At 44.2% G+C, this 25,022-nt stretch overlaps 1 protein-coding gene across 1 annotated transcript in view; it reads left to right on the plus strand.

The window, feature by feature from the left end:
• Nucleotides 1-1,670: 1,670 nt before the first annotated feature.
• Nucleotides 1,671-25,022, plus strand: part of CATSPER4 (cation channel sperm associated 4) — a gene marked incomplete at its 3' end in the record, with an annotated part of 64,152 nt that continues 40,800 nt past the window's right edge. Inside the window, exons 1-7 of the mRNA XM_070764652.1 lie at nt 1,671-1,700; nt 2,748-2,831; nt 4,354-4,497; nt 6,597-6,698; nt 8,717-8,814; nt 15,408-15,528; nt 22,603-22,736. Of these exons, the coding sequence (XP_070620753.1) occupies nt 1,671-1,700; nt 2,748-2,831; nt 4,354-4,497; nt 6,597-6,698; nt 8,717-8,814; nt 15,408-15,528; nt 22,603-22,736 (713 nt within the window). The remainder of the gene's footprint in view (nt 1,701-2,747; nt 2,832-4,353; nt 4,498-6,596; nt 6,699-8,716; nt 8,815-15,407; nt 15,529-22,602; nt 22,737-25,022) is intronic.

The following is a 25,022-nucleotide window of genomic DNA, read 5'->3' on the forward strand; positions in this document are numbered from 1 at the left end:
TGGGCTCTGGGTATGTTTTTCCTATTGCAGTAAATGAGGTTGAATGTGTATGATTTTAGAAGAACTGTGCATGTGTGTGTACATACACATACAGTTTGTATAGTAGATAATGTATATTTTTGTGTGCCTATGTGTAATATGTATGTACACATATGGCATATATAAATAGAATTAAATAGTATATTTTGGATGTTCAGTAATAGTAAGGGAAATTGTATCTTTTTGAGGCGAGGAGAGGCCAGGCACCCTAACCCAAACCCTTGATGTGAGTGACGTCAAGTAGGCCAACATTTAAGCCAGTCACATGACCTTTAAGCAACCTTCCAGTCACACGATCATCAAGCCACTCCCACCTGGTCAAATGGTTGGCAAGCCACACCCACAAAATAAGCCATGCCCACTGTGTCATAGTAAAAATTTGTGCAGCCCTTCACTGCACACTGCCCTGCCCCCCGTGCATGTAAGCACATCCCCCTGTTCCCCAACTTCCAGTGGAAAGCCCATTTTTTGCCCTCCCGAAGGTGCAGAGTTTTGCTATGGATGAAGATGGCGCACCGATAGCAAAAGTTGTGCTGTGCGCACAGCTTCTATTCTCCTGTGTGCACAAAGGTGCCTCCTAGTGTGTTTTTGCTTCTGTGCACCTTGGAGAAACCCCCCCCCCCAAGAGAGTTCAGTTGCCTATTGAAAAGAACCTTTGGGGCAACCTCCATTCACCTCTGGGAGGACCTTTTTGGCCTCTAGAGGGCTTCCAGGGTGGCAGGGGAGGGCATTTTTGACCACCCCAAGCTCCACAAAAGCCTCTGGAGCCTGGAGAGGGTGAAAAATGGATCTACTGGGCCTACTGGAAGTCAGGAAATGGGGGAGCAGTGGCACCCGGAGATTAGAACTGCCCCCACCCTCCTTGCCTTTCGTAAAGTTCTTAAGACCCATCCCTGCCGTCAGGCATGGGGGAACTGAGACATCTCTCCTGGGCCTATACAGTTTATACATGGTATGTTGGTGTGTATGTTTGCTTTTAATAATGGGTTTTTTAGTGTTTTTTAAATTATTAGATTTGTTCTTACATTGTTTTTGTTATTGTTGTGAGCCGCCCCAAGTCTATGGAGAGGGGCGGCATACAAATCTAATAAATAATAATAATAATAATAATAATAATAATAATAATAATAATAATATATAATAATTGACTATAGTTGTAGGCACATGCACGCATGTGTACTATTTCGGCACCCGAAGAAAAAAGGTTTGCCATCACTGTCTTAGATCTCATCACACAAGGTGGATGGTGTTAACAATTTAGGTATGGCTGATGCATGTGTTGTCCGAGGACCTATTCACCAGGAAGATGTGTGTGGAAGCAAAAAAAATTGCCAAATCTCTCTCACGCGCATGTCCCCTTCTGAGATTTTGCTTCCTGCGCATGCACAGAAACGAAAACACGCTGGGGCACGTGCACACAACACATCCAGAGATACATGCGCCGTGCACTGCTAGGGGCAATCGGGGCAATCGGAGCAATCGGCCCCTGCTGCTGCCTCATCTCTTTCTTTCTCCCTGTGGCTGGCTCATCTGCCTAGAAGAGAGCTCTGAGGTCTGTGAGGTCACACTTACCAGGTTCTATAGGAGTGAGATGTTCAAGTGACAGTGGTGGACTTGGCAAGGAGAAAAGGATGGACAACCGTCGTTTTAAGCTCTCTCTGGTTAGAGGCTGGTTTTTGAATTCTCAATTATTTGTATCCTACCAAGCAGTGGTGAGCCGGAACAGCTAATTGTGCGTAGCTCCATGGCTCTGGAGCGTGAGTGCGGTATTGAGGGCAATTTTGCTTCTCGCACCTGTGCAGGTAGCAAAATCTCCTGCAGGGACGTGCAGGCAGGTGAGTTTCGCCGAGGTTTTGCTACCGGTACAAGTGCGGGAAGCAAAATTGTGCTTGATTCTGCACTTGTGCTCCAGAGCCGCGGATCTGTGCATAATTAGCTGTTCTGGCAGCAGCCCACCACTGCTACTCAGGGGTGAAATGCTACCAGTTTGGGTGGTTTGTCTGAACTGTTAGTAACAAATACTTCCTGGTAGTAAAAATGCTTTAAAAAAATTTTTTTTAAAGAAGTTTTCCATGTTCACGCAACACAGCTGATTGTCACAGCTGATGAACTTTTTTCTTTTTACTTTTTAAAAAGCATTTTTACTACCTATTCCCCAGAGTTGGGAGTGAAAAAAATCCTTTAAAAAGTTTTTTTTTTAAAGTGTGGACTGTCAGCTGTTTGACAATCAGCTGAGAAGGGAATCATCTGAACACCCCCTTTTTTTAAAAAAAACTTTTTAAAAGCATTTGTTTTAAACTACCATTCACTGGAACTTTGACTCTGTGAGGTTCCTGCTTGTTGCTGCAGAGGCCATTTTGTGTGAAGTCCAGCTACTTCGTCATGGTGTGAAAGTCAGTTGTGTAGCTTTTGTGTTATTTTTGTAGAAAGTGTGATAGTTGGTTTTTGAGTTCTCTGTGACTGTGAGCTTCCTGCTTGTTGTTGCAGGGGATATTTTGCAGGGGACATTTTGTGCGAAGTCCAGCTGCTTCTGGGTGTGTGAGTCAGTTATGTAGTTTTTTGTGCAAACTAGTTCGCTTTAAGATGTTTAGCGACTGATCTCAGAATATAATGGTCCCACACAAACACCACAATTACTGCAGCTCTATTTTTTTTAGAATGTTCTGCAACATGTGAAGAGATAACAGTGAATGTTTTCTTTTCCACAGGTAGTTGATCAGCATTTTCGGAAGAGTTCCACTAATGAATTTGAAGCACCTCTGATTAACAGCAAAGACATCACTCAGGCCCAGGTATGCTGCTTTCCCCTTGTGGCCTTCTCTGAAGGACTCTTCCCTTCTTTCCTGGTGTGTTTTGGTGATGGAAACAGGATTTGGGAAAGGGATTCACTGTAATGGAACATCTACATGGGGGAAATTGTAGAGGGAGAAAACAGAAAAGTGACATTAACACTAAAGGAGTACATTTTTTGCTGCAAATAGGAGAGGCTTGCAGGAGTGGCTTTCACCCAGGCAATTCAATAGAGCAGTGATAGCAAACCTATGGCATGAGTATCAGAAGCCATATTGGTGGGCAAGCGAGCTCAGATCCAGTGTGCATGTGCCACCGGATTTTTGGGCCTTCTGGGCCCATTAGGAATTGGGAAACAGCCTGTTTTCAACCTCAGGAGGGGATGGGGAATGTTGTACATACTCCTGATCAGTTGGAGGATGATGAAGAACTTGAGGACTCTGATACAGATAGCGTTTATGAATTAGTGGTGGGCCCGGGGTTACAGGTAGTAGAACAGGTGGGAGGCCAGCCACAGGATGTTGCTATGAGTCCAGAATCTAGCGAGGACGAATCAGACGTTCGCTGGGTCAATCCTAAATTCAGAAGGGTCCAAAAACGCAAGGAACAGGTGTTTGGAAGAAGATATTAAGGGGAGGAATGGGTTAAATACTGGAGTGATGTATTTGGTATGTCAGGGGGTCAGTGGGGAAGAAGGGTGGAGTTTCAATGTTGTAGGGCTAAAATGAAAGATGTTTCCGTTCAGCTCCCAAGCAAGCAAATGCATTCTGTGTTATTTTACAGTCATTTCTGCTGTTTTTGAATCATGCTGTGACTACATAAATCTTGTTAAACGGAGGAGGCTGGGAGGAATGCATGAGTAATGCAATTAAGAAAGAAGGAAGAGGAATGTGCTAGTATGAACTGTATTTTTAATACGGAAGGGAAGAGAATAAAGATGGAGTTTCTTTGTTTATGAAATACTGCATTTAGTAAGAGTTATTTGTAATAGCTAAAGTTCTACCAGAAACCAGAACAGGGAATGCCTGTTTTTTGCTCTCCCCAAGCTCTAGAGCAGTGATGGCGAACCTATGGCACAGGTGCAACAGGTGGCACGCAGAGCCATATCTGCTGGCACTCGATCTGTTGCCCTAGCTCAGCTCCAACATGCATGTGTGCACTGGCCAGCTGATTTTTGGCTCACACAGAGGCTCTGTGAGGGCGTTTTTGCTAACGATCTTTCCAGCTTGCAGGATTTTTTCATTGCTACTCTGAATAATTTTTTTCCAGCCCTAAGTCTTTGCAGGCTTGTTTTCATTGCTACTCCTTCCAAAGAAGATTTTTCCCCCAGCCCTTATCAGGGGATAAAATAGTGTGCTGAAGCTGACCAGACTAAGGACACTAACCAGAGGAATACCTGGTAGGTAGATTTCCCCTAAGGTGTGTCTTATACTCCGAAAAATATGGTAGTTCTCTTCTGTCATGTTCTCACCATACTAAATAAATAAATAATCAAAGAACCAAACCACTATCATTCTTCAACAGGATGACTGGGATGTGGAAGAATTTATTTCAAAAACCTGCATGGGAAAGTTCCTGCACCATCTATCTTTCAAGATTCTGGTAGCATCCATCGTAATTGGCAACGCAATCGTCATTGCTCTCCGAACAGAGCCAGTACTAGAAGATGTTGGTATACCATTTCCGGCAGGAGAACTGTTTCCTGCTAAAATGTGGGGGTGGAAGAAGGGTGCTTTTCCAGGGACTGTCCTGATGATTGTTGGGTTGCCTAAACCTCCCCCTCCCCAGCCTTATTTTTGGGGCCATGAATGAAATTGGATCCAGAAAGTGGATAGAAAAATATGTTTGTACAGAAATTGGATAGTAAAATATGATATTAAAATATGTTTTTAGTATGTTTGTGAGCGACATAGGGAAAGGTTTGGTAGGGAAGGTTTGCCTATTTGCCGATGACTCTAAAGTGTACAATAGGGTTGATATTCCTGGAGGCGTCTGTAATATGGCAAATGATTTAGCTTTACTAGATAATTGGTCCAAGCAATGGAAACTGCAGTTTAATGTTTCCAAATGTAAAATAATGCACTTGGGGAAAAGGAATCCTCAAAATGGGTGAACAGTGCGGTCAGGCGGTGGGGAAAGTGAGTAGAATGCTTGGCTGCATAGCTAGAGGTATAATATGCAGGAAGAGGGAGATTGTGATACCATTGAGAGAACTGATTCAGGGGCATGTCCAACTGGCCATTGTTGCCAGTTCCGCAAGCAGGAGAAATTTCTGCTACAGGTTCTATAGAATCGATCCGAATCGGCAGCAACCTGCCTCTACCGCCAAGTCACCTCTGTCAACTCACCACTGCCAAGTTGCCACAGGACAACTCTGCACGGTCAACTGGCCATTGGGACAACTCACCACAGGCAGCCCAGAGCTCAACATGACAGTGTTTGTGGGGCTGAAAATGGGTAGACTCCAGATAGCATTGCTACTCTGTGTTCTGCCCACCTGCTCACTCACCACTCTCCTGTAATGGGCTGCTGCCCCCACATGGGGGGGGGGAGAAGTAGTGGGGGTAGTAAGTTTATGCACTATTCATTGAATACTTAATAGTTTTTTTATTGCCCTTCCTTCTCTGGTGCCTTAGTATGATCCTTAATTACTTTTAAATTAGGAAATAATTAAATAGTATGTTTTTACCCATAAACGCTTTAATCATTTTAACCATTATCTAGAACTGACCTTTAATAGCAATTAAAGAAAATTGAGCTACTTGCCTAATCTGTTATCATACTGAACCTTGTGGGTTCGGTACAAAACCTTCAAATGTTACTGTGCTCCTCAACAAATAATGCTGTCTATCATTTGTCCTTTTTTTGGCTATTCAAATAATGTGACTTAATCAACTGAAAAAGAATCCAAGCGCCTATTTGAAAACTTATCTTGGTTGGCAAGTCACTCCTAGCCTGGTCACATGACCATCAAGCCACACCCACAAAATAAGCCACGCCCATAGTGTGGCAGTAAAAATGGCAGCCCACCACTGTCACTTTACCTTTGGCTGCCCAGGTTGAGTTTTCATTGTGGTGAGTTAGTCATGTGGAGCGACTTGGTGGTGGTGGGCTGGCCGGGCTGAGCTGGCCATGCTGAATTGTCCTAAACTAGTGATGGTGAACCTTTTCCCCCTTGGGTGCTGAGAGCATGTGCACACACACTATCGTGCCTGCGCAAGTGCCCACACCAATAATTTAATGCCCGGGGTGGGAAAAAATTGCCTCCCCTGCTCTCCCGGAGGCCCGCTGGAGGCTAAAAACAGCCCATTACGCAGCTGCCAGTGTGCCCGATGGGTCCATTTTTCACCCTCTCCAGGCTGCAGAGGCCCTCCGGAAGCCAAAAATGCCCTCCCAGTGCCTCCATGCCTGCCGAAAATCAGCTGGCATGCTGGAGCTGAGTTAGGGCAATGGCTTGCATGCTGGCAGATATGGCTCCAGGTGCCACCTGTGGTACCCGTGCCATAGGTTTGCTACCACTGTCTTAAACCCTTGCCCAGCGTAGCCTGATGGCAAGATGAGTGGCATAATAATAAATTATAAATTTAGCAATTAAATAAATAATCAGCTCACTGTTCTTTCCTGGACTCATTAGCATGCATGCAGATGTAACCATTATCAAGCAAGTGAGGTCAATACCCAAGCATTAAAGGCCAAGTATGAGAACTTTCAGGAAAAAAATAATGTCAGCATGCAAATCTATTGTTATTTTTTCCCCCTTTCCATAGAAATACTTTGGCATATTCAATGCCATTGACACGATTGTGCTGTCTTTTCTGATCTGTGAGGTCATCATCAACTGGTACTATGGATTCAGTTTGTACTGGAAGGTGAGTGGGCCGAGTGTGGTTGTGTCTTAATTTTGAGTCCAAAGAAATGTCATCCAGGCATTGAAACTTGGTGCAAACATATGTACAGAGAGTCCTCAACATATGATCACAATGGAGTTCAAAATCTCTGTTGCTAAGGGAAATATACACAAGGGTCTCCAACCTTGGCAACTTTTAAGACTTGTGGACGTGAACTCTGGGAGTTGACGTCCACAAGTCTTAAAGTTGTCAAGGTTGGAGACTCCTGCATAAATTAAGTAAGTTTTGCCCATTTTATGACTTGTCTTTGTTAGTACTATGTACATCTCCGTCCCGGCCCAGCCAGAGGGCCAGTGCCATCCCCGCGCCCATGCCCAGAGCAGTGCCAACATGTATGGCGTCCAGCAACACGTCCAGCCGCCGCTGTCGATGCCTCCGCCCTGGAGCTCCTGCTTGCAGCCGACTGCCCTGCCGCTGCCCCGCAGCTACTGCCCGGTGCCGCTGCTGCTATTGCCCTCCCGCTCCTTCTTCAACACCTGGTTGGCAGCACTGTCTTTGCTGCCTGCCACGCTGCCCCGTGCCTGCCAGAGCTGCCCAGCCCTGTTGCCCCTGCAGGCCCACCCCCGACCTGGGCCCTTCCCGCTGCCCGAGAGCTGCAAAGCTCACCTGCCGCTGGCAGGCCCCAAAGCTCACCTGCCACCACCGCCAGGGAAGCTCCAGCCAGGCAGGGTGCTGCAGCTGCGGGAGAGGCCGCCTCCGAAGCCGAAGGGCGGAAGCTCAGTGCCTCCCTGGAAGGGCTGTGCGCGGGTTTGGCTCCAAACATTTTGCAAACTTTGCCAGGCTTCGGGACTGGTGGTTCCAGCTCCAAAATCGGGACATTTTTGAACTGCTATGGGACGTGGGAAAAATCATTCAAAAGCAGGACTGCAGGGAAGGCCTACAAAATTTTTTACTACCACATTGTGGCCATTGGCTTATTTTGTAGGTATGGCTTGCCGACCATGTGACCAAGTGGGAGTGACTTGACAATCATGTGACTGGGGGGTTGGGTTATGGTGCCTGGCCTCTCCCTATCTATTTACTATTACTGAACATCTAAAATATACTATTTAATTCATTCTCTCTCTCTCTCTTGGATTTATATGACACCCCTCTCTGAGGACTCGGCTTACAACATATTAAAAAAACTATACAATATAAATATCCAATTAATTAACTAATTATTTTTTAAAAAAACCGCTGGTACCATTAAAATCACTCATGCATACAAAAATGTACATTATCTACTATATAAACTGTATGTGTATGTACACACGGACGCACATCTCTTCTAAAATTATACACATTCAACCTCATTTATTGCAATAGGAAAAACATACCCAGAGCTCAGAAGGGGGGAAAAGGAAAAAATTTCAAAATTTTTCTACCGGTACTGTGTACCTGATCATATCCGCAGGAGCCCATAACTTATTACATGTAAACCTTGTTGAAAAATGTGCTGATGGAATATATAAGAAATGGTTGCTGTGCTGTAACCCACATATGATTGATGTATGGAGTCACGGTGCATGTGCTAAAATAAACCCTCCCTGAAAATATTTAACCGCATGCGCATCCAGTCCCTGCCATTTCCCCTGGTTAGGGATAGGGAGACAGAGCTGGAAATCAGGTAAGATGGCAAAAGAAGTCCCATCTTGCTCCACACACCTCACAATAATAAGACTTCCCTGAAAAAAAGACCAAGCACTTATTTCAGGGTTAAAAAAAAATATAAGGCAGAGTCTTATTTTGGGGAAAACACGGGTATCTTCCAGCCTCTTGGGTATGAGCATGGAATAAACCAAGTTCCTCGAAATCTTGTCAGAAAGTGCTATCTACCGGTAGATCCCTGATGCAGATTACTTCTACCTTCCAATATGGATCTGAACTTCCTAAACGTGCCTTACTCCTGGACGACAGAATTTGGAGAAGCTTCATCCTTCCGTATGCCTAATCTTCACTACCTTGTGTCTCAAGGGTTTGTTCTCTCCTCTAAACAGGATGGCTGGAATATCATCAATTTTTCTATTGTGTTGTACCTATGCATTGGTTTGGTGATTCCTGTGTTGGAGAACGTGACTGTGTTTCGAATGATCAGGTAAGGACCTAAAAATAAGCAGGCAAGATGGTTTCTACTGGATCAAACCAAAGATTTGTTTAGTCCTTGTTTTGTATCATCCAATGGCCACCTCAAAGAGGCTGGGAAATTCACAAGGACAGACATCAAGAATCTGTTTTTAAGGAGGAGAAAAAACTAAAATATATTAAAGTATTTAGAACCTTATGAATTTTGGGTGAAATTTTATGTTTGGTTAAAGAATAGGCCCAGGTCCTGTCAACAAGGCAATGTCATTTGGTGGGACCTAGGGGAAGAGCCTCCTCTGTGGGGGGGGGGGGCGACCCTCTGGAATCAGCCTCCCACAGGGATTTGCACTGCCCCCACCCTCCTCGTCTTCTGTAAAAGTTAAAGACCTATCTGTGCCACCAGGCTTGGGGCCATTAGACCCTAGCCTCCTGGCTGATGAGTGTAGCATGTCTTGCTGGGTGAATGGGAATGAATGGTTTTAAATGTTATTAGAGTACGGCATACAAATCCAGTTAATAAATAAATTAATAAATATATGTAGAAATTTAATTATTAAACTTGAGGACTTCCGGTTGTGGCGTAGCGCTGTTGCTGTGTGTTTCCCGGTTCTCCGGGTTACATCTGGCCTTTCGTGTTGAACGATAGCCCTATCGGGTGACCGCGGACCCGTAGAGCCCAAGGTCCTTGAGGGGAAGTTCCTGCGCACCCGGGGGGGCTCGGCGGACCCCCCGGGAAGCGGGGTATCCCCCAGATCGTCGACCGAAGAGATCGGCTTTTCCTTGCTGATCCGGAAGCGCCGCGCTCTGCTTTACTTTGGAAGCCGCGGAAACGACAAATACTTTTGGGATTGTTATTGTTTGCTGCAGAAGGATTTAGGACGGGTTTTTTGGAATTTGTGGCTTGTGTGCGGTATTTCCCTTTGCGAAGATCGTCATCCCGACTCATTTTGAGTCTGAAGTTCCTTAGGAGGAGGCGACTTCGATCTGTCATTTACATCCGGCAATATGGCGATGATGGCGGCGATGACTCTGCGGAAATTATTTGAATGTTTATAGAGTGATATTTCCGCTTAACCTGTTCGTGATTCCAACTTCGGCCCAGCTTTATTGACTTCATTTTTAAATTTGCAAGGGAGAAGGTTAAAGTAACGTGTTTGAAGGTAGGAGAAAGTTTCAACCCCAAAGAAAAAAAATAAACAACCTCTATTTGTCCCTGAGATAACATCCTGACTATTTGGAAAGGAGTAAAGCAGTTGAGAACTGAAAGACCATCCGGAAGACCCTAATCCCATCTACCCCATTTACCATTTGCCCTCATTCTCTATACCTTTCCCCTCCTTTTTTGCCATTTCTCCCCCCCTTTTTATATACTCTTTATTAAATAAATAAATAAAAATTATCTTTTTTGCTCTTTTTGCTTTTTTTTCTTCTTCTCCAATTTTATATTTGTGGATTAATTTTTTCTCCCTTACTTCTTTTGGACATTTTTGGACATTTGGATATTAAAACTTTTGAAGAATCTGCTATTTTCCTTTAAAGCCCTACATGGCATTGGACCAGAATACCTCCGGAACCGCCTACTACCGCACAAATCCCAGCGGCCGATAAGGTCCCACAGAGTTGGCCTTCTCCGGGTCCCGTCGACTAAACAATGTCGTCTGGCGGGCCCCAGGGGAAGAGCCTTCTCTGTGGCGGCCCCGGCCCTCTGGAATCAACTCCCCCCGGAGATTAGAACTGCTCCCACCCTCCTCGTCTTCCGTAAACTACTTAAGACCCATCTATACCGCCAGGCATGGGGGATTTGAGACACCTTTCCCCCAAGCTTATTATAATTTATGTTTGGTATGTATGTGCTGTTTGGTTTTTAATTGATAGGGTTTTTTAGTTTTTTCTTAATATTATATTTGTGCCTGTACAATATTGTTTTATCGCTTGTTGTGAGCCGACCCGAGTCTTCGGAGAGGGGCGGCATTCAAATCTAATAAATTATTATTATTAAATTATTATTATTATTATTTTTCTCTTCTTCACCTTGGAACCTTGCAACACCTGCAATTTCTGTTTCCCCAGGACTAAAGATTGATATTCTATAGACTTCATCACCTTTGATTTATTAATTTTGACTACAACGATTAAATAATACTCTCCTTTGAACAATAGCCTATAGACCATAGACTACCCGCCTCTACTTCCACCCCCTTGACTTTATATCTGTCTATTAAAGACTTATCAGAACTGAAATCATTGGAAATTAATATTACCCATCTCACCTGACATTCTGAACCAACGATCTATTGAAATACTGCCCTAACCTCTACTGATTTTTGAAATTAATGAATTGAATTGTTGAACTGTACTTTCGATTTTTGAATTTCTGACTTTTGGTTCCTTTTTACTTTAATATATTATTAATACCAATACCAACATAGAAACATAGAAATACTACTGATTAAAATATTGTAAAAAAACATATATATTTAACCGTGCAACACTTAAGATATTCTGATATTTACACCTTATTTACTGATTTATTTAAGTAGCTATATTGTGATTTGACAGATTTATTCTATATTAATTTTAGATTTGGATTCTAGACCTTATTATCTTTTTTTTTTTTTAGAAAATAAATTTATTAAGTATATACAATAAAAACCAAATACAGAAAGACAAAAGAGATATACATATTGTACATTTTAACATTTACACTCTACTTATGTAGTAATTGGGGAGTGGGAGAAGGGGGTTATGAAGGGAGGGAATTAGATATAGAAGGAAGGGGGATAGGGAAAAGAAGGAGTGGGGGATAGAGAAGTGAAAACCAGCGTTAGAGCTGGGTCTTTCATGATTTGCGGCCTGTAGTTTGGGCTCGTAGTTGGTGTGTTTTACCCTAAGGCTTTATCGATATGTTTTGAATGTAGTTTTTAGTGCCAATATATATAATTGATTTAGGTTTATTTTCTTTGTAAAGTTGGAGTTCTTGTCGATCGATGTTTACAGTTTGTTGTTTCAATTTGATGTTATGATTTGTGATGTAAATTGCTATTTTTTCAAGTTGTTTTTGTTGGATATTTTTCTTGATGAATAATTTTCAGATAATTCTTTTTTTTAACCAGAGGTACCATTTATCCCAAGCTTTGTAGAAATCTGTCTCATCCTTGTTTTGCAGTTCCATTGTTAGTTTGGACATTTCTGCGCATTCCATTATTTTAATCAAGAGTGATAGGGTAGTTGGGTTTTTTTCTTGCTTCCAAAATTGTGCATATAAAATCCGTGCGGCTATAATAATATGGATTATAATATATCTGTTTTCTTTACTAAAATTTTGTCTTGTGATTCCTAGTAGAAATAGTTCGGGTTTCGCATGGATAGTCTGAGAAGTAATTTGTTCTAGTATACTTTTAATTTTTTCCCAATATTTTTGGGTGGTTTCACATGTCCACCAGATGTGGTAATATGTACCTGGTTTTTCCCTGCATTTCCAACATAATGGTGATAGATTTGGATACATTTTTGCAAGTCTAGCAGGTGGCAGGTACCATCTGTAGAACATTTTATAATGGTTTTCCTTATATGAGGTTGCCATCGTTAGTTTATAGTTAGCAGTCCAAATTTTTTCCCATTCGTTTAAATAAATTGTGTACCCAAAGTTTTGTGACCATGCTATCATAGTTCCTTTAACTATTTCTTCAACAGTATAGTGTTGAAGGAGGATATTGTATATATTTGATATTTGCTTTTTGTGTGGACCAAAAATTATTTTACCGAGGGGGTTATTTTTTTGAAAGTCTGATTTGTTCTTATCTTCATTATATTTTGATTTTATTTGTAGGTAGTGTAACCAATCTACTTTAATACCTTTTTCCATGAGTTTTTGCTTAGGGATTAGTTCATTATTTTCGTTTAGTAGTTGGTCGTATGTTATAATTTTATCAGGGGTTAATGCATTCGGGTATATAACGGCTTCTGTTGGTGAAATCCATTTTGGTATGCAGAGGTAATGGTTTTTTTTAATGAAGTGCCAGGTGTTAATTAAGGTTTTTCGGATGTAGTGTGATCTGAAATATGTTGGTATTTTATCTATGTCTGTCATCAGAAACTTGTGCCACCCGGATTGAAGGTCATAGCCTTCAAGTGTTAATATTCTAGAATTTTTAAGTATTATCCATTCTTTCAGTAGGTTTACAATTGAGGCATGGTAGTATAGTTCCATGTTTGGTAACCCAAATCCACCCCTTGACCTATGGTCTTGTAGGTCCTTAAGTTTTATCCTGGCCTTTTTTTTTGTCCATATGAATTTGCGAATTTTTGTGTGTAGGTTTTTGAAAAAGGTCCTGTTTAGTTTAATGGGTGCAGTTTGGAAAAGGTATAGAAATCTAGGAAGTATATTGCTTTTAATTACAGCAATTTTCCCCATTATAGAGAGTGGGAGTTTCGACCATCTGCAAAAATCTTTGTCCATTTCATTGATTAGTTTATCATAATTGTCTTTCTTGATAGTGCTGCAATTTGCGGTAATCCATAATCCTAAGTATTTAACTATTTTGGCGGTTTTTATTTTAGTGGATTCTTCTAATTTCGATATCTGCTGTTTTGTCATATTTTTTGTTATCATTTTTGTTTTTTCTCTATTAATTTTTAATCCAGCAATCTCTCCAAATTTATTGATTTCATTAATTAGGATAGGTGCAGATTTTAAGGGGTCTTGTACAATGAACACCATGTCATCAGCAAAAGCTTGAAGTTTATAGTGTTCATTTTTAATTTTTAATCCTTGGATTTCCTTGTTGTGTCTTATTTTATTTAGTAGAACTTCTAGTGCAAAGATAAAGATCAGGGGGGCTAAGGGACAGCCCTGCCTCACTCCTTTTTTTTATATTTATTGTTTTTGTCATATCATTGTTTATCAGTATTTTGGCTGTTTGTATTGAGTATATAGTTTTAATGAGTTCTGTAAATTTATTACCAAATTGCATTGACGCTATTTGTGTTGTAAAGAATTGCCAGTATAAATTATCAAAAGCTTTCTGTAGATCTAGACCTAATTGACCAAGTCATGTCAATTAAATTGCCATTTAAACCCGAGCTTTACCTTCTAGGTATATTTAGGCAAAACTTCACTAAATCACAAAAATATCTTATTCTACAAATTATAACAGCAGCAAGAATATCGTACGCCCTCTTTTGGAAACGAGACCAAATACCTTCTTTATTTGAAATAATCACAAAAATTATAGAGTGTGCCGAAATGTCAAAAACAGCAATGGAAACACAAAATAAAAAAGATTCAGAATATTATGAAATATGGGAAAATTGGTACAAATGGGTTTCTCAAAAAAAATACCAAAATTACCTATCGTAAAACCACTATCTTGTCAAACCATTAACTATATCTTACCTTCGAACGCTCAAATTAATTTTAAACCAATTAAAAGATTGAGCGCCAAAAACCAATTAATTTGCAATAAAATTTATACCATATCTCTTTATATCTGTCTTTCAACCAACTCAATACACATTATAACACCAACAACTTTCACCAACACATCCAACACATCCAACATATTTACTATACTATTCATATACTCCTCACACTACTTCCAGACAAAAGTCGTCCCTGAAAACGTCTGCGCTAAGCGCAGATCTTTCTCTTTTTCCTTTTTTTTTTACTCTTTCTTTTCTTTCATCTATCCTCTTCCCGTATCTCTCTTCTTATTCCTTTAACTTAGAAATATTTTTACTAACCTGTTATTAGTTAATACATATTAAAGGAAATACAACATTTACTATTATAACTTTAGGAAATTTTCCATTCTCTTTATTTACTGTTTATTCATTATTTATAATGTTTAAGAAATATAACATCTCCATTAAGAAGTTGATCCAATGTTTATTTACAACGTTTAAGAAATATAGTATCTCTTCCAAGAAACATATGTATTACAATCTATACCTTACAATGTACAACTGTACACCCTATCTACACTGTTTGACTTTGTACCCCTTCCCTTTTTTCCCCTCCGTCCTTCCCGTTTTCCTTCTTCCCTTTTTTTTCTCCTTTTCTTTTTCTTTTTTCATTATATTTATAAATAAAGTATATTTTTTTAAAAAAAAGAAAAAAAGAAATTTAATTATTAAACTTAGTAAGAGCTGGAGGAAGGGGAATGAAATAACGGGTGTGACTCAGATGACGAAACTAGATAAAGGAGGAAGCATTAGATAAATGACATATATCTAAAATTAAAATATAATCAGTTTTGGATTGCTACCCAGTACGGGCCACACTGCACCCCACCAGTGAAAATGGAGCTGCATGCGTAGCTCTGTGTCTCTGGCATACACACATGCACCCCAGTGAGATTTTGCTTCTGCACATGCATGGAAGCAAAAACCCCGCCAAAATCTCTCTTGCGTCCTCTCTCAAGATTTTGCTTCTTGCGCATGCAAGAACCTGGATTCAGACAATTTCCACCACCTGTTCAGGAGCATCAGTCCCAACTGGTGGCATTTCATCTCTGATTGGGAAATAATGACTTAAGACAAGACTGTCCTCGGAGTTACCAACTTTATTTAAATGTACATGGACCCAATTTCCGTTTTTCCTTTCAGAGTCGTGAGGCTGATACAAGTGTGTAGCTTGGTTAGTGGTTTAGCCAGGATGATACAAGTGATCCTGCAGTCCATTCCTGACATGGCAAATATCATGATCCTACTTTTTGCCATCATGCTGGTAAGATGCCTTCATGAGATCTCCTCTCCACACCCTAAATTAAATTATTTTGTCTGGAAATGAAAAGAAGTGACATGATAGCAGTGTTCCAATATCCCAGAGGCTGCCACAAAAAGAGGGAATCACACTATTCTCCAAAGCACCTTAAGACAGGACAAGAAGTAATGGATGGAAACTAATTAAAGAGAGAAGCAACCTAGAACTAAGGAGAAATTTCCCAATAGTTAGAACAATTAATCAGTGGAACAGCTTGCCTCCAGAAGTTGTGAATGCCCCAACTTTTAAAGAAGAGATTAGACAGTTTGTTTAACGTGTTCTAGAGCCATGATGGCAAACCTATAGCACGTGTGCCACAGGTGGCACGCAGAGCCATATCTGAGGGCACGCAAGGTGTTGTTCTATGTCATCTCTAGTGCGTATGTGTGTGTTGGCCAGCTGATTTACAACCTTCCGGAAGGCCGGGGGAGGCTATTTTCTACTTCAGAAAAGCCCCAGGAGCCTGTGGATGGCAAAAAACGGACACAATGTATAATAACTGAGGCCTTTTACCAGAACATGTGAGTTTAATCAGAACGTGCCAACAGGGCAGGTACAGGCTTAAGAAAATAAACAAGAGTACACAGACTTATATACAGGACGCCTTCTGAGGCAACTACCAATCACATACAAAGGAAGGTTCCCGCTTTAACAGTAACTATGCTTATGCGGCCAATCAGGACCCTGGAGAGGGATACGCGAGCTCGAATCTGACAGCCGGCTATTGCTATGCAGACACAGCACTCCTGCCCCTTCGGCTGACACAGACATAATCTTTTAAATACACCGGTCTGCGACAGATTCTCTCGGAGCGCCGGGGCTCTGTGGAATGTTCTGATCTCTCGATCTCGGCCGGATGGATCGGATTGGGAGCCTGGCCCACCTCCTCTTCCCTGTTATACGTTGAGCAAGGGTTTCCTGAAGTTCCTGCAGCCGTGGGCGGTTCCTGAAAACACTCCCCCTGGAACTCATTGGCTTCCCGATCTTCATGCCGATCCTCCCTATTAAGTCTAATCTGATCCAGGTGTCTTTTCCAAATTCGCCCGTCTCTTAGCTCTACCTCGAACGAACGAGGCCCCAGTTCCCTGCATACTATACCTTTCTCCCAATTCTTTTGGCCCGAATAGGCACGGGCAAATACCGCGTCTCCTACAGACACCTCACGTCTGGCAGCTTCTGGCCACTGTACTGTTCCCGCATACCCTGGGTGCAACCTGTCAAGTATGATCCGCAATTTGCGACCCATTAAAAGCTCCGCTGGCGTCTTTCCCGTGGTTACACATGGGGTGGTATGTTGGGCCATGAGCACATCAGCCAATCTAGCCTTCCAAGAGTTCTGGGGCAACCTTTTGAGGGACTCTTTAATTGACCTAACTGCCCGTTCCGCCTGGCCATTACTGGCCGGATGCCAAGGCGAGGTTAAGGCATGTCTAATGCCAGCAGTAGCCAAAAAGGATTCAAATAGGACTGATGTGAACTGCGGGCCGTTATCCGAGACTAGCAGGTCCGGGAACCCATGCGTGGCAAATAGGGTCATCAAGGATTCTATGATGGCCTGTGACTGAGTGGACTGCAACTGGGCCACCTCTACCCACTTGGAGTATGCATCCACGGTGATTAAAAATGTTTGCCCCATGAAGGGACCGGCCAAATCTATGTGCAAGCGTGTCCAGGGGCTAGCTGGTGGTTCCCATGTTAAAGGTTCAGCTCGTGGGGGTAAAGACCTGCTCTCCTGGCAAACAGCACAGTTAGCCACGCATTGCTCTACTTCCTTATCTAATGCTGGCCACCACACGTAATCCCTGGCCAGACCCTTCATTCTAACTATTCCAGGGTGCCCCTTGTGCAGCAGGGACAACACCTGGTTCCTCAGCTTGCCTGGTATAACCACTCTGCCACCCCTTAACAGAACTCCTTTCTCTACTGAGAACTCCGTGCGACAGCGGAAAAACGGAATGAACTGGTCAACTGGGGTAGAGAGTGGCCACCCCCTCAAAACCCATTGCCTTACCTGGGCCAGAATGCGGTCTTTCCCTGTCTCTCTGGATACCTCGGGGGCAGCCAATACTACTGGCCCGTCTGTCAAAGCAAAAACGGAGCTGGCAGGTGCAGGGTCTGTTAATTCCTCATGTACTGGGCACCTGCTGAGTGCGTCTGCATGTGCAATGTGACGACCCGGTTTGTATGTTAACGTGTAGGTGTAATTGGCCAAAAAGACAATCCAGCGTGTCATACGTGGAGACAAGACAGCTGGGCTCTGGCGGTTACCTGAGAGTAACCCTAGCAAGGGCTGGTGGTCCGTTACTAACTCGAACCTTCTGCCATACAAATACTCGTGGAAACGGCGAACTCCCGCCACTAGGGCCAATGCCTCCTTATCTATTTGGCCATAGTTTCTTTCCGCAGCGGCCAAAGTCCGAGAAAAAAACGCCAAAGGGGCTTCCGAGCCATTCGGCAATCTGTGGCTGAGGACTGCACCCACTCCGTACCTGGAAGCGTCACAGGTGAGAACTAATGGCAGACTAGGGGAATACTGAGCCAGGACACTGTTTGAGGTGAGTATTCCTTTGACCCCTCTGAAAGAAGCTTCCTCCCGCTCCCCCCAGTGCCAAGCAGACCGCTTGTCCAGAAGCCTATGCAACGGCTCTGCCACCGAAGCCTTGTGCGGGATAAACACCGCATAGAAGTTCAAAAGACCAAGGAAAGCCTGCAGCTCCTCCTTCGACTGGGGTCTGGGGGCATCCCAAATGGCCCTAGTCTTTTCAGGGGTGGGATGGATTCCCTTTTCATCCACCCTGAATCCCAGGAAATCAACCTCTGGAACCCCAAAGACACACTTTTTTGATTTGAGCTTCAGTCCCGCTTCTTGGAATTTGAGCAATACCTTCTTAACCCTGCGAAGAAGTTCGTCCTCGGAACTCCCCGAGACCAGGACGTCGTCAAAGTAGGGCACCGTGCCTTCCAGCCCATACAGCAACCGTTCCATCAACCCCTGGAACAACCCCGGTGCAATAGAGACCCCAAATTGTAGCCTGTGGCACCTGAACACCCCCCTATGTGTTATGATCGCCTGGGCTTCTGCAGTCAAGGGGTCTACGGGGAGCTGCTGGTAAGCCTGGGATAAATCGAGCTTGGCAAAGATCTTGCCATTACCCAGAGTGTGAAGTAACTGCTGCACCACTGGGAGCGGGTATGAGTGGTGAGCCAGGGCCTTATTAACAGTGCATTTATAATCCCCGCACAGTCTCAATCCCCCATCCCCTTTGAAAGCGATGACCAGTGGGGTCTCCCAGACAGCCTGGTCAACTGGCTCTAACACCCCTTGTGCAATCAGACGGTCCAATTCGGCATCAACTTTTGGCCTGAGGGGAATGGGCACCCTGCGGGGCTTCAGCCTCACTGCTGGCACTTTGGGATCAAGGCTAAAAGTAATCGGGGTTCCCGTGTAGCAACCCAGCTTATCATCGAAGACGGAGGGGAATTCCTTAGTAAGCCCTTGAAATACTGATTCCCCTCTCACAGCGTTCACCCCCGCAACAGAAAAACCCAAAGCCTTAAACCAGTCTAAACCCAGGAGGCTGGAAAATGGCCCGTCCACCACCATCAGAGGCAATCTGCCCATGAACGATTTGAATATGACAGGGAATCTCCCTTCCCCCAACACCGGAATGGGCGCCCCTTGGTAGTCCCGTAAAGTCACAGTACATGGCTGCAACCGATTCCTGCTCAATCCGGGCATGCATTTCTTGATGGTGGCCCAGGAAACCAATGAATGCGCGGAGCCCGTGTCCACTTGCATGGAGCAATTCACGCCTCCCAAACGAACTGTCACGGAGATCTTGTCAGAAGAGCCTGAGGTTTTCCTCACAAACGTAGAAGCTGGGCGCGGGCAGCTATAGATGGCATTGCAGTCATCCCTCTTAGTGGAAGAAAATCTCCTCTGCCAACGGGGATTGAAACCTTGGAACTCCCTCTGCTCTCTAGGGGCGGCTGGAGGGGACCTCCGGGAACGGCAGACTCTCGCAATGTGGCCTCTGGCCCCGCAACGCCGGCAAGCCGCTTCTTTAAACGAGCAATTTGACCTATAATGGTTTCCCCCGCAACCCCTGCATGGGGACAGAGGGGGCCGGGGGCGGCTGGCAGGAGGCTCACGACCTCTAGAAGCACCCAGCCGGCATACCTCCTCCTCCTCAACTTCGCTGCCGCCCTCCTTTTCTGTAGCGGCTTTCGGGTTCTCTGGCACTGCTGGCACTTTAGCTGTCGCGTTCACCGAGCTATCCATGGCCGCCAGAGATAGTGTGGAAAGCTCAAAAGCACGAGCTTCAGCTAAAGCTGTCTGAAAGGTCAAATCCCGGGTGGCCAGCAAACGGCGTTTAAGGCGGCCATCCCGGACTCCGAACACTAGCCTGTCCAGCAAGTAATCATTTAAATCTGTAAACTCGCAATATAATGCAGCCCGGCGGAGAGCGGCCACAAACTCATTAATGGATTCACCCTCTGCCTGGTTCCTCTGATAAAAAACGTAGCGCCGGGCACAACGTGACGGGGCTGGGGCATAGTGATCTTGGAGAGTTGACAGGAAAGTCTCCCAAGGCACATCGTGGATAGAGACGGGAGCGAATAAAGCTCTGGCTGTCTCGAACATTTCGGGGCCGCAGAAACCGAGAAAATAAGATCTTTTCCGGTCCCCAGAAATCTCGGTATACCCATTGGAAATTAGAAAGCAGTCGAAGCGGGCAACGTAGGAATCCCAGGTCTCCCCTTGTGGGTTGAAAGGGGGAAAAGTAAGCTGTACAGACATTGTCACTTACTGCAGACACAGATGCGAGATGGAAATGCAGGGCTGAAATCTCGTCGCCAGTATAATAACTGAGGCCTTTTACCAGAACATGTGAGTTTAATCAGAACGTGCCAACAGGGCAGGTACAGGCTTAAGAAAATAAACAAGAGTACACAGACTTATATACAGGACGCCTTCTGAGGCAACTACCAATCACATACAAAGGAAGGTTCCCGCTTTAACAGTAACTATGCTTATGCGGCCAATCAGGACCCTGGAGAGGGATACGCGAGCTCGAATCTGACAGCCGGCTATTGCTATGCAGACACAGCACTATGGGCCTACCGGAACTTCGCAAATGAACTTCTGGTAGGCCCGTTGGGCTCTTTTTCACCCTCCCCAGGCTGCAGAAAAGCCTCCTTTTGGCACCCGGGCAAGAAAAGATTCTCCATCGCTGGTCTAGGGTTTTCTGGCCTGAGCAGGGTCTGTATTAGAAGACTTCGAAGATCCCTTCCAACTCTGTTACTTTCTATTATTATTGTGAACCAAGATTTTATTGATTCCATTTCCTTCAACTTCATGAGTTTATTTATTTCCCACATTTTTTTAAATTTTTTTTAAGGGTTTGAAAAGGACTTGATGGGAGAAAACTGGAATCAATCAGAAGATTTATTTATTGATTTAAATCATTATATGCCCTTATTCCCCAACAGTGACTCTGCAAAGCATACAAAGATTAAAAAGCTAATAATTGTATACAATAGACTGTAGCAGTGATGGCTAACCTTTTTGTGGCCGTGTGCCAAAAGTGCGCACTCGTGCCAGCACGCACACAAACGTGCCAGTGCCCATAATGCAATGCGCACATGCCCCCGCTGCAGCCTCCAGCCCCATGCCTGTGCATGTGGCTTCCCTGCTCCCTCCACCTGCACAGGCCTGTGTGACCCCTACACTCCTTCCACTCCATGCGCATGCACAGGGAACCAGTGGCGGGCAGCAGCCGGTGATCCCAGGTGCACAGCTCCGGTAGTAAAATCCTGGAGATGTGTGCAGCTGCGTGCCCCTGACGCACCTCCCTGTGCAAGATTTGGCTTCTGCGCATGCACAGAAAGCCACATCTTTGCCTGAGGATGTGCGCAAGAGCGAGATTTCAGCTATTTTTGCCATTCTTTTGCTTCTACACATACAGAAAGAAATAGCCAGAATCTCGCTCTTGTGCACGTCCTCACGTGAGATCTGGCTTGATGCGCATGCACAGAGAGCCACATCTCGCCTGAGGACGTGCACAAGAGTGAGATTTCGGCTATTTTTGCCATTCTTTTGCTTCTACACATGCAGAAAGAAATAGCCGAAATCTCGCTCTTGCGCACCTCCTCATGTGAGATCTGGCTTAATGCGCATTCACAGAAGCCAAATCTCATGCCGACGGGCACACATGCGACTGATGAGCGCGCGTCTGCCCACGACAGCCTCCAAGGAACCTCTGGTAGAAGGCAAGAAGAGCGTGCAACCTAACAAGCAAGGACAATGTAACGGCTGAAGAGAACTAGAACTGTCTGGCAAGCTGCACTCCTGATACCTCTTTTATAGGAAGCTGTCAGGAGCGGCAGCCAATCCAGAGAGCAGGCTCTCCCGTCCCCAGAACAGCCAATGGCACGCTACCTTGCTGTTGCCAGGACACAACAGCCATCATGGGTCTATAGAGTTGAGGGGCAGAGTTAAATGTGTCATCAGCCTAGAGTCGTTATGTTCCCACAAGCAATCTTAAATCCAATTCTATTTTGAGTGTTGTTCGACCCTTATCTGGCGACCCTTTAGTATTCAACTTGAGCTGACTAGGTTCTTGTCTATAGACTTGAACAATAAATCTTCAGAATTATTTCATGTAGTTAATTAAACAAGTTAATATATGGCCTGGATTCTTTTTACTTGACAGTAGGTATCAAAGAGGGAGGGGGAAGAGTTCTTTAATTTTTCCATTAGCAAATGAGACTCGTAGGATGGAAAACAGTCTGAGGAATTATAAGGCTATTTCAGATAGTCCCTGCTACTGGGCTATGGCCTATTTACAAACTGAGTTGTATGTGTGCAACAGCCCACCGCTCCTGCGACCCAGTTCCCCTCTCCCCTGTCATCTCCCCTGAAAAGATTGGGGACCGCTGGTCTACAATACTCTCTTGTGATTTTCAAATTCAAGGGGGAAGCTGTGTCCCAGAAAACGGATATTTTTGCACCATTCTCACTGTGGATATTTGCAGGTGTTCTCTGTGTTTGGAGTGACTCTCTTTGGCACGCTTGTTCCACGACATTTTGGGAACCTGGGAACGGCCTTGTATTCACTTTTCATCTGCATCACCCAGGATGGATGGATTAATATTTACAATGACTTTGAGTGAGTAAAATCTTTTTCTACATCCATCTATCTATCCATCTATCATCTCCCTGCCTGTCTGTTTGTCCATCTATGTGTCTACCTACCTATAACCTGGCCCTGCCTGTCTGTCTATCATTTCTCTCTATATGTCTCTACCTACCTACCTATTTTATCCTCTCTACCTCCTTCCCTCCCTCCTTCCCTCCCTCCCCCCTCCCTCCTTCCCTTTCTTTCATCATCATAATCATGATCATGATCATCATATTTTGGCACATTACAGGTGGTCCTCATTCTTATGCGTGTAATTGGTCTGGTCATAAATTGTTGCAGTCATAAGTTGTGGCATTGTGTGACCAGCCTTGATGTTATGCCACTCTTTGTGGAGGCCATTAATGACACAATGGGGGCTCTGTAATTATACATACCCTGTTTCCCCCAAAATAGCACATCCTCTGATAATAAGTCCAATTGGAGCTTTTGAGTACGTGGCAATAAGGCCATGCGCTTATTTCAGGGTTCAAAAAAATATAAGACAGGGTCTTATTTTTGGGAAGCATGGTACCTACTTAGATAACCAGCTACTGGTTGGAGAAATGAATTACAAAATAGATCTTTATGTTGAACGATCAAATGAAATGTAAGCATTTCTTGAAATCATCACTTCAGATATCAATGCTAACCAGATGAATGCAAGGATAAAGTGGCTAAGTAAAAGCAAAGTTAAGCATGACTCAAGTAGCCCTTGAAACATAAAACTGCCCCAAAGGACTTCAGTGTTCATGGCTGGCTTAGCATGCCCTTACCTAAGATTACATTTAGCCAAGATTAGTATATGAAACAAATTTTCACACAGCTACTTCTACAGCACTTTAACCCAACTTTTTCTGGATCACATGGCTACCCTTTGCAGCTGCTGTGCAGTACTTGGAAAGGTTAGACTGGATTTAGAATAATAGGTTTGGAAGGAACCTTAGAGATCTTCTCGTCTAACTCCCTGCTCAAGCAAAAGACTCTACATTAGGGATGTCAAACTCAAGGCTCATGGGCCACATCTGCCTTGCGTGGTGCTTACAGGGTGCATTCCAAAAGTAATGCAATTATTTTTTTTAAAGTAATTGATTGAACAGATTTGCACAAACACTTAAAATTCTTCAAAGTACTGTCCTTGGACCTCTACACCTTTTTTCCAGCAACACTGCCATGACCGGTATGTGCCCTGGAAGGCGTCTTCAGGGATCTCTCGCAAGGTCTTCGTTACGGCTGATTGGATCTCTTCTATGGATGAAAAACGGGTTCCTTTCAGGGCGGGGAACAAAAAGAAGTCTGCTGGGGCGAGGTCAGAACTATTGGGGGGGGCAGCATTGGCACCTGGTGTTTCGCCAGGAACTCGCAGACTCGTAGCGCATTGTGGCAAGGTGTGTTTTTCGTCCATAGAAGAGATCCAATCAGCCGTGACGAAGACCTTGCGAGAGGTCCCTGATGACGCCTTCCAGGGCGCGTACTGATCATGGCAGAGTCACTGGAATAAATGCGTAGAGGCCCAAGGACAGTACTTTGAAGAATTTTAAGTATTTGTGCAAATCTGTTCAATAAATTACTTTTTAAAAAAACAATTGCATTACTTTTGAAACGCATCCTGTAAATCTGGCCCATGGGGCTGCTGTGGAAACAGCAAAGGATCAGCCCACAGTGCCTCTGCCAGCAAAAACAGAGCTTCGGAAGGCCACGCACGGCCCTTGTGTGCTCTGTTTTCTCTGGCAGGAGGTTGCAGGAGGCTGTCACAGCCATAAACAGAGCTCAGGAGGGTTGTGTGCGGCTCCTGCAAGCTCCATTTTCACTGGCAGAGAGTTCCAGGAGCCCATCACAGCTGGAAATGGAAGTCTGTTTTCACTGGCAGAGAGTCGGGCCACCACAACAGTGGTGGGTTTCTACTGGTATGGCACAGTGTGGGCGCACCAGTAGCAGCCTGCTGGTGATGTCACTGGCCCAGTGCAGGTCTGGTGGCTGCCATTTTCCCCCCAAATATTTTTGAATATTTTCCAATTTTGGGGGGGATTTTTTAGTTTTTCTTCTTAACAGCATGCACAGAACCTGAGTTTTTGGCACTGACCGTGCATTTGTTTTGGGCGGGTTTTTAAATTTTTTATTTTCCTTCTGAGCATGTGCAGAAAGCCAAGTTTCAGCACTGTGTACAGCCATCTGTGCTATGCAGGAAGAAGCAAACTGGGAGTGAGGTAAGTCACAACCCACCCATGCACCACAGGTGCCCCTGACATGAGTGACGTTGGGCTGGCCACACCCATC

The sequence above is a fragment of the Erythrolamprus reginae genome, chromosome 11 (genome assembly GCF_031021105.1).
Source record: "Erythrolamprus reginae isolate rEryReg1 chromosome 11, rEryReg1.hap1, whole genome shotgun sequence".
Taxonomy (NCBI): domain Eukaryota; kingdom Metazoa; phylum Chordata; class Lepidosauria; order Squamata; family Dipsadidae; genus Erythrolamprus; species Erythrolamprus reginae.